Below are 15,308 nucleotides of genomic sequence, written 5' to 3'. Positions count from 1 at the left end.
TCCCCCTTCCTGCACTATCCCCATATCCTTTAATTCCCTTTGTACCTAAAAATTTATCAGCCACTTTCTTGAATATACTCAACAACTAAGCATCTACAGCTCTTGGAGATAGAAAATTCCGAAGATTCACAACCTTTTGAGTAATGTCATTGCTCCTCATCAAATGGCCGATCCCTTATTCTGATACTGTGACCCCATGCTCTAGATTCCCCAGTTAGGGAAACTAGATTTCATTTTGGATATCTAATTAGATATACAAATACAAATTTTCTAGTTAGATGATGAGATTTTCACAAACCTGTTGACAGTTGAAGTTGTTGCAGAATTTGTGGTAAGTACTCGGTTTCTGCCAATGGGAGCTCTCAATGTGGCATGAAAGTAGAGCTCGCCTTTGTGACTGAAAACTAGTAGCAAAGCATTTTAGTTCACCTCACAGAGACTTAACAAATTTCCAACATTTGAGGGACTTTGCACTTTTGGAATTTTGCACCTTAATTCTGATCCTTAAACACTCCTTCAAAGAAAACCAAGAAAAGTAGTAATTTAAAATTAGTAATTAAGCAGTTAAGTATCTGCAGCTTTAAAGCTGTGACCTTTCAAGTATTATTTCAAGATTTAAAGTCTTCATGATGCTTCAAAGTCTCAGTTCCCCAAAACATTAATAGTTGTCACTTCAGTCCATTGTAAAGTAAAGGTTGTACAGGAGTCACAACTAATTTAAATGGAGAACAGTTATGACATCTCAGTTTTTCAAGCATAGAGACACTTCATAACAGGCTGACATGAGAACAATTTGTTTCAATTTTTTGTTTTTGTTTTAGGTAATTATCCCAGACCTCCAAATTATGGTGCTGTACCAAACCCCAACTACAGTGGCCCAGGTCCAGGCATGGGTAACAGCATCAGTATGAATATGAGCAACCAGATGCATGGTCAGGGTCCAGCTCAGCCTTGCAGTAACATGACAGTGGGGAGGATGCCATCATCAGGGATGTCGAACTGGTTGTACTCTGGCAACATGACCCCAAACTCTCCAAACATGTCACAGCAGGTTGGCGCAGGAATGGGTCCACCGATGGCAACCATAAATCGCAAGGCACAGGAGGCTGCTGCTGCAGTGATGCAGGCTGCAGCAAACTCTGCTCAAAACAGGTATGCAAAAAAAAACTGGTCTCTGAACACTAGAACCAGAATCTGTATACTTTTTACATAACTGTCTAATGAAGATGGCATTAATGAAAACAGTATTTTCAAACTTTCAGATAAATTCTGTCATAGAACACCAACCCCCATGCATGTGGCTGATTTTATTTAGACAAAATGACATTTGGTAATACTTTGAAAAACTAACTTTAATTTTAAAAGAATGATAATTTAATTGTACTTCATTAGATATTAAATTTGGCTAAATATGTGGAATTTGGAAAAAAATCATTTTTATAATGCTGTAAAATATATAAATGGGCTCATTTAAGTTGGTTTGGCCACTTAAGTATTTCAGAACTTAGCTTCAAACAGAAGGCTGAGAATTTGTGTGTCAGTACAGTTCATTAGCGTTTCTCAGTTTTGTCAACTCCCAACTGGAACACTGTGCAGTGTACTTGAGGGACTTTACTTGGGAGGAAGAACAGACCTAGCCTGCCATACATTTACGTTATTCTCCCTCTTGGGTAATCCTAGAACAATGCTGTTATCACCCAACAAAACAGCTTTGTAGAAGCTTGATTTCACAGCTTTGGGTGGCAGAAGGGAGACTGAAAATATAAAACCAAAGTCATGGTTTCCCTTGATTTACTTTGTTCTCCTTGTGCCTTGAACGTCTGAGACAGGTTGACATTTGAAAGTTGTAAGGAACTGAAGATAAGCAAATGTCTTAAATGCAACTTGTTTCCCTCCCAATCAAGCTGTCTCAACGATGACAATAGTGATTGTTAAAAAAATTATTTTCTGGCTAAATGAAGTAATTCCTCATAAACTACATGTCACACTGTGTTGTGTCATTCCATTCAAATAGTCAGGGCATGTAGTTCAAATTTCCCACTGGGTGTTTCTGAACCAAAAGAGAGAAAGTTACAGAAACTTTTTCTGTTGTAGTTCACTCACCTCAATATGTTGCTCCTTATAAAATAAACACACCAGTCTCTACTTTCAGTCATCTTCAACATAATGAAAACCCCCTTATCTTGAACGGCTATATCTATTTGCTTTGTAAGTAATGTACATGCAGATATGTGCTTCTTAAAAATATATCCATTCTAGTGGCAAATGATGGCAGAATTATCTAAGCATTTCTCATGATTCATTGTTGACCAGTAATGTTCTCTGCTTAGAAACTGTTTTCAGCAGTCTGTACTAGACTCCTGGATAAGCACACACATATATATTTTGGCAGATTTGAACGAAAAGCAACCATGGGACTTGCAGATCAGAATATCTAATTAGAAGCAATTCAGTAACCACAAAACCCCAGGAAATGTTCATTTTCATATTAAAAATGTTTTCCAAAAATTTTGCTTCACCTTCATCTCTATATTTATGCAAGGAAACAACTAAATCATTGTAGAAGATTTAACATTCACTTGTTACATCTAAAATATTTCCTTCCTTTCCTTTCTCTTTCAACTTTTTCACATGTTACAGGGGGTCGCCACAATCTTGGTTGATTGCCTTCATATCAACCATCATTTTAAAAAATTTGGCAGGTGGTTTTACAGCTAGATGCCCTTCCTGCTGCTAACCCTCCCCATATATCCTGGCTGGGGACAGGCACCAATAGTCTCTGGCTTGCTTGCATCAGTGGCTGGGTTCTTTCATAGCCAACAAATCCTGGAGTGGGACTTGAACTTGGGGTCTTCCAGCTAGAGGCAAAAGAGCTACCCACTGAGCCACTCCAGCTACCATGTTTAAAATATTTCCAACAATCTGGATTTCTAAAACAAAAACAGAATTACCTGGAAAAACTCAGCAGGTCTGGCAGCATCGGCGGAGAAGTAAAGAGTTGACGTTTCGAGTCCTCATGACCCTTCAGCAGAACTGAGTAAAGTTAGGAGAGGGGTGAAATATAAGCTGGTTTAAGGTGGGGGGTGGGGTGGGGGGAGAGAAGTTGGGGGGTGGTGGTAGTAGGGACAAGCAAACAGTGATAGGAGCAGATAATCAAAAGATGTCACAGACAAAGGAACAAAGAGGTGTTAAAGGTGGTGATATTATCTAAGAGAATGTGCTAATTAAGAATGGATGGCAGGACACTCAAGGTACAGCTCTAGTGGGGGTGGGGTGGAAAGACTGACAGGGCATTACAGGTATAGATTTAAAAATAATGGAAATAGGTGGGAAAAGAAAAATCTATATAAATTATTGGAAAAAACAAAAGGGAGGGGGAAGAAACGGAAAGGGGGTGGGGATGGAGGAGGGAGTTCAAGATCTAAAATTGTTGAATTCAATATTCAGTCCGGAAGGCTGTAAAGTGCCTAGTCGGAAGATGAGGTGCTGTTCCTCCAGTTTGCGTTGGGCTTCACTGGAACAATGCAGCAAGCCAAGGACAGACATGTGGGCAAGAGAGCAGGATGGAGTGTTAAAATGGCAAGCGACAGGGAGGTTTGGGTCTTTCTTGCGGACAGACCGCAGGTGTTCTGCAAAGCGGTTGCCCAGTTTACGTTTGGCCTCTCCAATGTAGAGGAGACCGCATTGGGAGCAACGAATGCAGTAGACTAAGTTAGGGGAAATGCAAGTGAAATGCTGCTTCACTTGAAAGGAGTGTTTGGGCCCTTGGACGGTGAGGAGAGAGGAAGTGAAGGGGCAGGTGTTGCATCTTCTGCGTGGGCATGGGGAGGTGCCATAGGTGGGGGTTGAGGAGGAGGGGGTGATGGAGGAGTGGACCAGGGTGTCACGGAGGGAACGATCCCTACAGAATGCCACCAGGGAGGGGGTGAAGGGAAGATGTGTTTGGTGGTGGCATCATGCTGGAGTTGGCGGAATTGGCGGAGGATGATCCTTTGAATGCGGAGGCTGGTGGGGTGATAAGTGAGGACAAGGGGGACCCTATCATGTTTCTGGGAGGGAGGAGAAGGCATGAGGGCGGTTGCTTGTCCCTACTACCACCACCACCACCCCCCCAACTTCTCTCCCCCCACCTTAAACCAGCTTATATTTCACCCCTCTCCTAACTTTACTCAGTTCTGCTGAAGGGTCATGAGGACTCGAAACGTCAACTCTTTTCTTCTCCGCCAATGCTGCTAGACCTGCTGAGTTTTTCCAGGTAATTCTGTTTTTGTTTTGGATTTCCAGCATCCGCAGTAGTTTTTTGTTTTAATCTGGATTTCTAGGCTATTACTTTTTCTTTGTTTTTGATTAGGTTAATTGTAAACTTGAGCTGATTTGTGAACAAATCCTATTCTGAGAATTTCAACCTAAATTCATTTTTAAGAATGAATTGTGTTCAGTTAGCATTTATTCCAAAGAAATGAATAGCTTCATATCAGATGAGATTAGATAGCTGACTGTAGCTCAAACATGCTGGATTATACTCATAAATCATCAGTTTTCCATTCTTGATGGAATTGGGCACACATGAAGCCAAAATTGGGCTGCAAACTTCAAATTGTTCTCCATGCAGGAACAGACAAGGAATGCAATTGAAGTAGGCTGTGATGACCCTGTATTCAACTTAAGTTGGAATGCATGACACCAAATAACCTGTAAACGAATTAGAAATCAAGCTCAAACAACAAATCTTAAATTAGTTGAAAATTGACAAACACTACCCTGCCCCCTTCACCAATCCCTGACACACAATTCTATTGAAGGTAGCTGTCTCACATACAATGAGACTGCAGCAGTATTTGCCATAATTTGTAAGTAAAATGCATTATAAATAACTCTAATAACTTCAGTACCCTTTTAGTTTACCATTTTTTATATTGTTTCATCCCCTTTTCACCCTTTCTACTTCTACACTATCCTTTCTTGAATGATGTCAGGCCATGGGCTTGAGACTTATCCATGTACATTCTACTTGTTGGCTCACAGGAACTATGCTTCTGCAGGGCAGGAAATGTAACTCTTTTTCCCTTTCCCAAATAGTGCACCCTGTCACAATTCAGGTAGCCAGAATTGAAATCTAAACCTCGATCTTCTGAATTGTAAAAACTAACAGCATCAGTATAGCTACTTAATGGCTAACATATAACCTAATAGTATCAATTTCTGTAGGTGTGCAATCAATTATTTTATGCTATTTTTCACCAAATGGTTCAGCTATAGTAAAGAGAGGAGAAAGAGGAAGAATAACACTGCTGTGAAGTTTTTTGGGGGGTTGGTCATTATTCAGTGGCAGAAGATTAAAATAATTTACTTTGGCAATATTGAAATATTGTTACTAAAGTCATTTCATGTGCATAGTTGTTAGCTCTTCAATATAGTTCCAATTCTGTTGGAAATATTGCTTTACACTGGATCATGTCCAAGATGGTTTTTTGGACAGTTGCATTGAACAATTATGTTTTCCATGTGAGAAATGACATGTAACTGTTAGTGTAACACTTTGCTCCCACAGTTACACTAGTTGATGATTATTATCAACATTGTTTGAATGTTTGATTAGCTGACTATTGATGTACATAGCAATATAATTAATGTACTTTTAATGGAGATGGTACAATGTAACAGTCATTCAGGCACTGCATTGTTTGATTTGTCCAAAATGTGTTTTCTGAAGATGTTTGATGCATCCTGTATTACTGTGGTTAGCAGATAGTATTAAAAAAATGGATTTTAAATAATTAATAGTGTAGTCTGGGAGATAAGCAGTACACTTTATCACATGAGAGCTTAAGTCTCATTTGGGGCTCCATTTTGGCCAGTTCAGATGTGGTGATTCATTGCTTTTTTTTGTTGTGTCACCTGTTGGACAGCCTTAGAATGTGACTGTCTTATCGTTCCCTTTCAGTTGTATAAGCCATGTGGGTTAGTGGCTCAGCTGGCGTTGTGAGGGATGAAAAAAATATTAAATTAATAAACATTTATGGAGACATTCAGGTTTTGCAGATTGGAAATAATCCCAGTACCATACCATTGCAGAACTTGTAAGAGCTCTGTCTTTTTCCACAACTTAGCCCCCTTTAAATCTTTATTATTCATGTTTTCTTTGAATACATGTCTTACAATTTTAGTTAACATTAAATGTATTGAATCCTCTTATGTTAACTATTTCAGATTTTAAAATAGTATTTATTGACATCTGTAAATGTACAATTACATTTTTCACGATTATGTTTTCACAAATTGAACAAATTGTACTTCCATAAAAGCACGAGTAATGGAGCATTAAATCAGCAAATGAAAATGAATAAAAATCCTAAACTGCGCAGTGAGGTGATTAGAATTAAGATAAACAACCTAGATGTACTTTTCTGGTTGAAATGATAATGAAGTTGCAGTGTACTTCAGAAATGTTAAACATTTTATGTCAGCCTTTTAATTTGAATATTAGATTTAGCTGAATCTCTGTTTAAGTGGATTGCTAGGAATTATTCGTGTCTGAGAGAATTGTCATCTTCCAAGAAGAGCTCTTGATAAGTTTAGTGAGACAAGCGACTTAAAGGGTTCTGTGGGTTCGTGTATATGTGACTGGCAAGAAACTGTTTATTTAACCCTGTTCATAAGTGGAATCTAGCTAAACTGTAAAACTATTCATGTATACGTTTTGAATTTACTGTTTCATGGGTCATGTTCTAAATGCTTTTGTTGATCTATTTTAAAGTTTGAGTATTGGATTCTTTTGGAGAATGTAGGTATAAAATACGTTATTTACGTTGTTATATATTCTCAAAGAAATGTCACAAATTATTATTCAGAAGCCTTTGTCATAAAATTAAGGATCCTTGAATTGGCAGCTTAATATGAGTAACTGAGTTAACTAGCAACCATTTTGAAAACTCAAACCCACTCTGGAAGTACAGCAGGTTGCACATTATATAGTATGGGATACTCTGGCTGGCATATGAAATGTGCAGAGTTGCAGGGTATTAACTTACTTCCTTTGAGTTTGTGGATAGTGGGAAGATCAACCTTAGTTATTATATATATATATATGTGTGTGTGTGTGTGTGTGTGCTTTCTTCAACTTTCTGCCCTTTTTATTCTCCTCTACAGAGGTGTTGACTGTCCTGGGTCCTAACAGTTCTAATGTATCTTACTCAGATTTCCATTCTTCATGAACAGAGTCTAACCAGGGAGTGTCATCCAGGAGGGATGGGATGAACAGATGACTGAATTTCAGCAAACCCCAAACTGTCCTTTCCTAATGTTCACTGCTGCATGTCACAACAGAAGTCATAGGGTAACAATCAGTATTAGGTCAACCCAGCTGATTTTCATTTGTACTATCCCAGCGTATGTCAATCAGTGATAATAAGAAACTGAGCTCGGACCTTTGTGGCCTGGATAGCTTAGCGCCAGCACATTGTGCATTTAACAAGTTATCAGGAATTTCATTAAAGGAGAATATTGCATGCCTGTGATTGTACCAGAAACCTGGTTGAATATGAAGTATAACACACCTACTCTGTGTGAAATTGGAATTGGAAAATTAATGTCCTTTATTTTAAATGGAATAACCCATTGTTTGTATAAAAGCAAAGTGGAACATGTCTTGGTTGCAGCGGCATGCACTCAGAAAACTTTCTATGGTCAGTTTTCCATTGAATCACCTGCACTGAACTGGAACTGCTTGGGAACAAATTAATTTTTTTAAATTAATAAATTAAACATTAATAACATAGAGATAGACACTACACCAGTGCAACTCCTGAAGTCATACAGGCCAGATTGTTCCAGGGAACCCTGGTCAATGCTAAGTTATCCACACTCAACCAGAAAAAAATATATGTAATAATGCAATTGACCTCACTGCCCCACTTTTCTCAGCACTTAATGACCTCTGCTGGAACCCACATGTGTGGGTATTTGGTGAAAAGAAGATTGGGCTCTGCAATGAATCCATCCACAGTGGAATAGCCTGGCTGCACTCAATCCCAGTTGAATGGCCAGCCAAACAGGTACCGGAGAATTGATGCTATCTTTGAAACTGAACCCCAGCAACAGTTAGTACCTCCAGATAAGAAGAATTGGGTGCGAGTGGTGGGGGAAACAGTTGTAGCGAAGAATGAATCTGTTTTAAGAGATAAAAACAAACTTAGGATCTCATCTACTTTGGTGATTAATTTGGTAATGGGTTGAAATGTTCAAGAATCCAATACTTTAACCTTGAAATGCTAGTCATTTTAAAAATGGCAAAGATTACTGTATCAGTTTAAAATGAGCAAAACTAAAAACCCATCTTGCTTTAACAGGTTATTAAATTTTCAGATTTCAGTTTAATTCTTGAAATAGATGGGTGTTATTGGATTTTTCATAAGTTTTAACTAAACACAGAACTGACACAGAATAAAAACAAAGGAGCTATTTCTTTCCTGATTTAGGCCACCGTATATTAGGTCGCCTGGTTTTCCCAGTCAGACTGGGCCTGGTGGACGTCCTGTGTTTCCACCACAACATCCCAACTATGGCAACACTCAGGCTCCCATGATGTACCAGCCTGACCAATACGGGTAGGTAGCTGTTGCGTGATTGAATCTGCTATGGAACATGGCGTTTCCTGGCAGGATTTGTAACCCAACTACAAATAAAAGGATTGTTGTTTTGTGGGGGCTTTTTTTCTTGGTTCTGTTAAGCTTTGTTTTGTACTAACCAGAGCTATGAGAGAATGAAAAAAATCTGCATGCCTCACACCTGCATGGCTTCTGGCATGGCTGTTCCTCTTCCTGTCTAATGGGGAAGTTGTAAACTGCAGTGCAGAGCTATTACATTACAAAAACCAAGAACTGTAGTGCATTGCAAAATTGAAAGGCTGTCTCATAGAAGAGTTACTTCAAAGTAAGCCTGAACATCCAAAAACTGTAGAAAATTAAATCTGATTCTCAAACAGGTCCAACTTTCTGATACCTTCAGGCACTGGATTGAACAAGGAGCTAACAGAACAGCTGAACAGAAAAAATGTCCAGCTCGTTTACATGGCAACAACTGTAAAAACTCACCTAAAGAATGAGGGGAGCGTTGGGAAATGCCATTGTTTGTTTGCCCCCTGTTCAGGTCTCTTGGCCCCTCTATCAAAGTGAAGATGAGATGCTTCCTGGTTTCAATCAGTATCACTCTGATTTGGCTGCAAAATAGCCTGGAGATATGTCCCAGGCTTTTTATCTCCCACTGTAGGAAGGGATCTGGCCTCTATTCAGCACTTCTCCAGGATCAGTGACTAAGCAAGAATGAACTACCGAGCACCATCTTTAAATTCAATCATGGAGTACTATGTCCAACATGTTTTATTTTTGTTTGATAGAAGAATGTTTTTTGTTTAAAATAGTAAGTGCTGATGAAGTAATTAGGGAAACTATTTGCAAGTAGTTACTCAACCTGTCAGTCTGAGAGTTAAACCTGTAGCTGGTTGTTGACTCGGGATGTCTCAGTAATTGTGCCATTTCTACGCAGTAATTGTGCCCTCTCCCTGGCACTGTCTCCCACAATGATTCTTTTCTGCTACTTTGCCAGTGAGGTAATCAGCATTAAATTGTTTTTAAAAATACCTTTTTAAAGAAAAGCTTAAGACATAGCGCAGCAAAGTTGTTACAATTCTTAGTAAACTGCATTTTTACCAAGGATACAAATGGCAAAACCTGTTCTTTAAGAAAAGTTTGTACACCACTTATATGAAATAAATGAATTTAGATGCGCATTTATAGCACTGCAAAATTCTTTTAACATCTATTACATTTGTCAACCAAAAACAGGACTGAATCCAAATTGTGTAAGGTGTGGCAAAATGCTTAGATCAATACTAAGGGCAGAATTTTGCCCTTGATGGGCGGACAGGCCCCACCAGCTCGGTGGCAGGCAGGCAGCCGATTGCCACTGCCGAAACGGGCCCCGCCACCATTTTAAGTGGGTGGGCCAATTAAGGCCTGCCCAGCAGGCCGTCCGATTGGAAGCGCTATGCGCTTCCTGTGGGGTGGGGGGGGGGATTCCCCAACTGTCAGAGTGCACTCTTTCGCGTGCATGCGCGAAAGAGCACACGTCTTCCTGAGGCAAAGTGCTGTCTCAGGGAGATCGCTGAAAGCCTGGCAAATATAAAAAATAGAACAATAAAAAATTCATTAATATGTCCCCCCATGTGAAAACGTCACACGAGATGCGACATGTTAATGAAATGAACAAAAACTTTATTAAACATTTTTAAAACTGTTATCAAACCTCATCCCGCCACTGGATGAGGTTTGTAAAAAAAATCACCTGCCCTTTGGGCCTGTGCACCGAGCCAAAGTTTGCACGGGCCCCTCAAAATCTTCGACGATTGGCTAGTTAAGGGCCTTAATGAGGCCTTTAATTAATGGCGGGTGCATGTCCCGCTGCATAGCGCGCCCGCTAACCAAAATATCGCAATGCCACACGCTGATGTCGGGACGCTCGCGTGACATTTTAACTGCTGGCGTGTGGGCTCCGCCACGCACGCCAACCAGAAGATTCTGCCCTAAGAGTTTCTTAATTATATGTGATATATGTTTAAAGAACCCTGTTGAAGTGTACAATACCTCATATTTGATAGACTTTAGAATCAGATAGCTGATTCTTTGGTGCAGAAAAATATTAAAAGTCTTATTTGGAAAGTATCACAAAATAACCATTCCAAGAATTTTCATGCCAAATATTGTAAAATCTAGATATTTACATTGAAGTTACAGCACAGACACAATCCATTGATTCCAGCAGGTCTATGCCAGTGTTTAAACTCCACACTTTTCACCAGAGACGGGTGGAACATAGCTCCTCTTGTCTTACTTCATCTAACCTTATCAACATATTCTCCTAAACAAAAATAAAAATACCTGGAAAAACTCAGCAGGTCTGGCAGCATCTGCGGAGAGGAAAACAGTTAACGTTTCAAGTCCATATGGCTCTTCAACAGGACTAAGTAAAAATAGAAAAGAGGTGAAATATAAGCTGGTTGAAGGCGGGGAGGTAGGACAGGTAGAGCTGGATAGAGGGCCAGTGATAGGTGGAGATTGCCAAAAGATGTCATAGACAAAAGGACAAAGAGGTGTTGAAGGTGGTGATATTATCTAAGGAATGTGCTAATTTAGGGTAGAAAGCAGGACAAGCAAGGTACAGATAGCCCTAGTGGGAGTGGGGTGGGGTGAAGGGAAGGGATCAAAATAGGCTAAAAGGTAGAGATAAAACAATGGATGGAAATACATTTAAAAATAATGGAAATAGGTGGGAAAATAAAAATCTATATAAATTATTGGGAAAAAAAAGGGGGATCGGAAAGGAGGTGGGGATGGAGGAGAGAGTTCATGATCTAAAATTGTTGAACTCAATATTCAGTCCGGAAGGCTGTAAGGTGCCTAGTCGGAAGATGAGGTGCTGTTCCTCCAGTTTGTGTTGAGCTTCAGTGGAACAATGCAACAGGCCAAGGACAGACATGTGGGCATGAGAGCAGGGTGGAGTGTTGAAATGGCAAGCGACAGGGAGGTCTGGGTCATGCTTGCAGACAGACCGAAGATGTTCTGCAAAGCGGTCGCCCAGTCTGCGTTTGGTCTCTCCAGTGTAGTGGAATCCGCATTGGGAGCAGTGAATGCAATGGACTCAATTGAGGGAAGTGCAAGTGAAATGCTGCTTCACTTGAAAGGAGTGTTTGGGCCCTTGGACGGTGAGGAGAGGGTAAGTAAAGGGGCAGGTGTTGCACCTTCTGCGGTTGCATGGGAAGGTGCCGTGGGAGGGGGTTGATGTGTAGGGGGTGATGGAGGAGTGGACCACGGTGTCCCGGAGGGAACGATCCCTGCGGAATGCCTCCAGGGGGGGTGAAGGGAAGATGTGTTTGGTGGTGGCATCATGCTGGAGTTGGTGGAAATGGCGGAGGATGATCCTTTGAATGCGGAGGCTGGTGGGGTGATAAGTGAGGACAAGGGGGACCCTATCATGGTTCTGGGAGGGAGAGGACGGTGTGAGGGCGGATGCGCGGGAGATGGCCGGACACGGTTGAGGGCCCTGTCAACCACCATGGGTGGAAAACCTCCGTTAAGAAAGAAGGAAGACATGTCAGAGGAACTGTATTTGAAAGTGGCATCATCAGAACAGATGCGAAGGAGGCGAAGGAACTGAGAGAATGGGATGGAGTCCTTTCAGGAAGCGGGGTGTGAGGAGCTGTAGTCGAGGTAGCTGTGGGAGTCGGTAGGCTTGTAATGGATATTGGTGGACAGTCTATCATCAGAAATTGAGACAGAGAGGTCAAGGAAGGGAAGGGAAGTGTCAGAGATGGACCATGTGAAAATGATGGAGGGGTGGAAATTGGAAGCAAAATTAATAAATTTTTCCAGGTCCAGACGAGAGCATGAAGCAGCACTGAAGCAATCATCAATGCACCGAAGAAAGAGTTGTGGGAGGGGGCCGGAGTAGGACTGGAACAAGGAATGTTCCACATACCCCATAAAGAGACAGGCGTAACTGGGGCCCATGCGGGTACCCATAGCCACACCTTTTATTTGGAGGATGTGAGAAGAGTTTAAGGAGAAATTGTTCAGTGTGAGAACAAGTTCAGCCAGACAGAGGAGGGAAGTGGTGGATGGGGATTGTTCGGGCCTCTGTTCGAGGAAGAAGCGGAGAGCCATCAGACCATCCTGGTGGGGGATGGAGGTGTAGAGGGACTGGACGTCCATGGTGAAGAGGAGGTGGTTGGGGCCAGGGAACAGGAAATTGTTGATATGATGTAGGGTGTCAGAGGAACCACGGATGTAGGTGTGAAGGGACTGGACAAGGGGAGAGAGAATGGAGTCAAGATAGCAAGAAATGAGTTATCTAGCTTCCCCTTAACTGCATTTATTCAATTCACCTGAACCATTCCATTTGGTAACGAGTTCCACATTCTCGTCATCCTCTGATTCTTCTGAATAGCTTACTGGATTTGTTAGTTCGTCTTAATATTTAGAAATTTTTGACTCCCCTCTCAAATAGAAATATCTTTTCTACATCGGCCCTAACCAACCTGTTCACAATTCTTGAATAACTATCAGGTCTCCTCTGAATCTCTTCTCTAGACAAAACATCCCAACCACCACCCCTCCCACCAAATTCCCAGCCTGTTTAGTCTTTCCTAATAGTTATTTCCTTTCACTTCTGTTATCATCTTTGTAAGTTTTTAGCACTTTCTTCAGTGCTTGTATATCCTTTTTTTAATACGGAGATCAGAACTGTAGGATAGGAACGGGTGGTATCCTGTGAGCCGCCAGTTTTATTCCCCACACAGTATTCAGTTCTATTGAAGTCAATGGGACTGAATTTCAAGCATGGATGATACAATATTACCTCTTTAGTGCTACCACCCAAGATGAATTTCTACTCCTGCACCTTTTCAGATATAGGTCACGCCTTAATACTGGTCTTTATGGTCTATAGCCCTGAGGTGAATCTTGGACACAGAAGCATTGCACAGATTTGTGGAAAAAGTATTAGGCTAGAATGGGGAGAAAAATGCATATAGCTTGTTCTTGTATTATCTTCTGGCCATGGAAGCTTGCATGAAACCTTGCCAGTAATTCCATTAACCTTGGCAGTGGGGAAGCTTCTGGAAATGATAATTTGGGACAAAATTCATAGTCACCTGGGCAAATGTGGGTTAACTAAGGAATGTCAACACGGATTTGTTAAGGACATATCATGTTTAACTAACTTGAGTTTTTTGATGAGATAACAGAGGGTTGATGAGGGTAATGCCGTTGATGTAGTGCACATGTTCCCATTTGATAAGGTGCCACGCAACAGACTTGTGAGCAAAGTTAGAGCTCATGGGATAAAAGGGACAGTAGCAACATGGGGATGAAGTGACAGGAAACAAAGACTAGTGGTGAATGGTTGTTTTTCAGACTGGAGGAAGATATACAGTGGAGTTTTCCAGGTGTCGGTATTAGAACCGCTGCTGTTCCTGATATATGCTAATGACATAGACTTTGGTGTACAGGGTATAATTTCAAAATTTGCAGGCAACACGAAACGAAAGGATTGTGAACCTTCAGTGATAGTGTTAAATTTCAAAAGGACATAGACAGGAATGGGCAGAGAAGTGGCAGATGAAATTTAATGCTGATTGTGTGAAGTGATTCATTTTGGCAGGGAAAACATGGAGAGACGATGGCCCATAACTTCCAAGCTCCGGGGCAGTGTAACTGGGGGGTACCCCAAAGATGCATTGGGGAAGCCTCCCCCGGAAGTTCTCAGGTAAGGATTGAATGGCAATTGCCCAGGAAGTTCGAACTTCCTTTGGGCAATTGTCCTGCACTAGGAACCATCCGATAATGCAGTTTAAATCACAAACTTCGGATGGTTCTGACTGTCATACAGCAATAGTTACCCTGAAAAAATTAGAAGAATGAAAAACACTTCTAGTTTCTGGGTAACTAAAGCACTGACCACCCCGACCCCCCATGGGACACTCCTCACCAACCCCCCAACCGCCCACAGGACTCCCCACAACCCTACTAATCCTCCCACACTCCCCAAGGGACTCCCTCCTGACCCCACCATGGGACTCCCACCCCACCCCCACACCTCCCCACCCCCAACCTGTTCCCTGACCCCCTTGGGACTCCCTCCAACCACCCCCCCTCCACCTCACTACACACCCCTGTCTCCAACTACCCTCCTCCCACCCACCCTCTCGGCCAAACCCAATCCCCGCATGTCCAGGCCCAGCCCAGGACCTGAGACAATTAATGCTGCTTTCAGTGTAAAATGGCTGCGGGATAGTTGGCTTTTTTGTGGACTTTAGTCGGGGTGTCGGGAATACCGTGCCATGTAAAATCCAGCCCAATGTTCTTTGACATCACTTTTTTTTAATGGGAAAATATTTGCTCTGAACCCTCTTCATCTCCTTCTTGAATTCCTCCCACTGCACTGTCGCTGATTTATGTTCAAGTAACTGTTCCAGTCCACTTTTTCACATCTCGATTTAGGAAAATTAGCCTTTCCCAAGTTTGAAACGTTTACTCTTGGTCTATCTTTATTTTTTTCCATAACTATAAATCTAACTGAATTGCAATCACTACCAATGAAATTCTCTCCCACTGATATCTTTTCAGCTGCCCAGCTTCATTTGCTAAAACTAAGAACTGCCCCAATGACAATGCAAATTTGTTACTTGTTTTGCAGAACATCTCTGTTCACCTCACAAATGTGACCCTGCACTTCTGGTTGCTAGTCATTTTAAT

The 15,308-nt window shown here is 41.4% G+C and overlaps 1 protein-coding gene and 1 long non-coding RNA gene across 2 annotated transcripts in view; one reads left to right on the top strand and one right to left on the bottom strand.

Annotated features, from left to right (window-relative positions):
• LOC144689614 (AT-rich interactive domain-containing protein 1B-like) overlaps positions 1-15,308 on the top strand; it is a 198,522-nt gene that overhangs the window by 59,627 nt on the left and 123,587 nt on the right. Inside the window, exon 4 of the mRNA XM_078556841.1 lies at positions 822-1,152. Coding sequence (XP_078412967.1) covers positions 822-1,152 — 331 coding nt within the window. The remainder of the gene's footprint in view (positions 1-821; positions 1,153-15,308) is intronic.
• The window catches only part of LOC144689623 (uncharacterized), a 66,796-nt gene continuing 55,804 nt past the window's right edge, over positions 4,317-15,308 (bottom strand). The window contains exon 4 of the long non-coding RNA XR_013578670.1: positions 4,317-4,692. This is a non-coding gene — a long non-coding RNA (uncharacterized LOC144689623). The remainder of the gene's footprint in view (positions 4,693-15,308) is intronic.

Source organism: Cetorhinus maximus, chromosome 14 (genome assembly GCF_964194155.1).
Source record: "Cetorhinus maximus chromosome 14, sCetMax3.hap1.1, whole genome shotgun sequence".
NCBI lineage: Eukaryota > Metazoa > Chordata > Chondrichthyes > Lamniformes > Cetorhinidae > Cetorhinus > Cetorhinus maximus.
The sequence above is the reverse complement of the archived record's forward strand: the minus strand, read 5'-3'. Positions and strand labels throughout refer to the sequence as shown.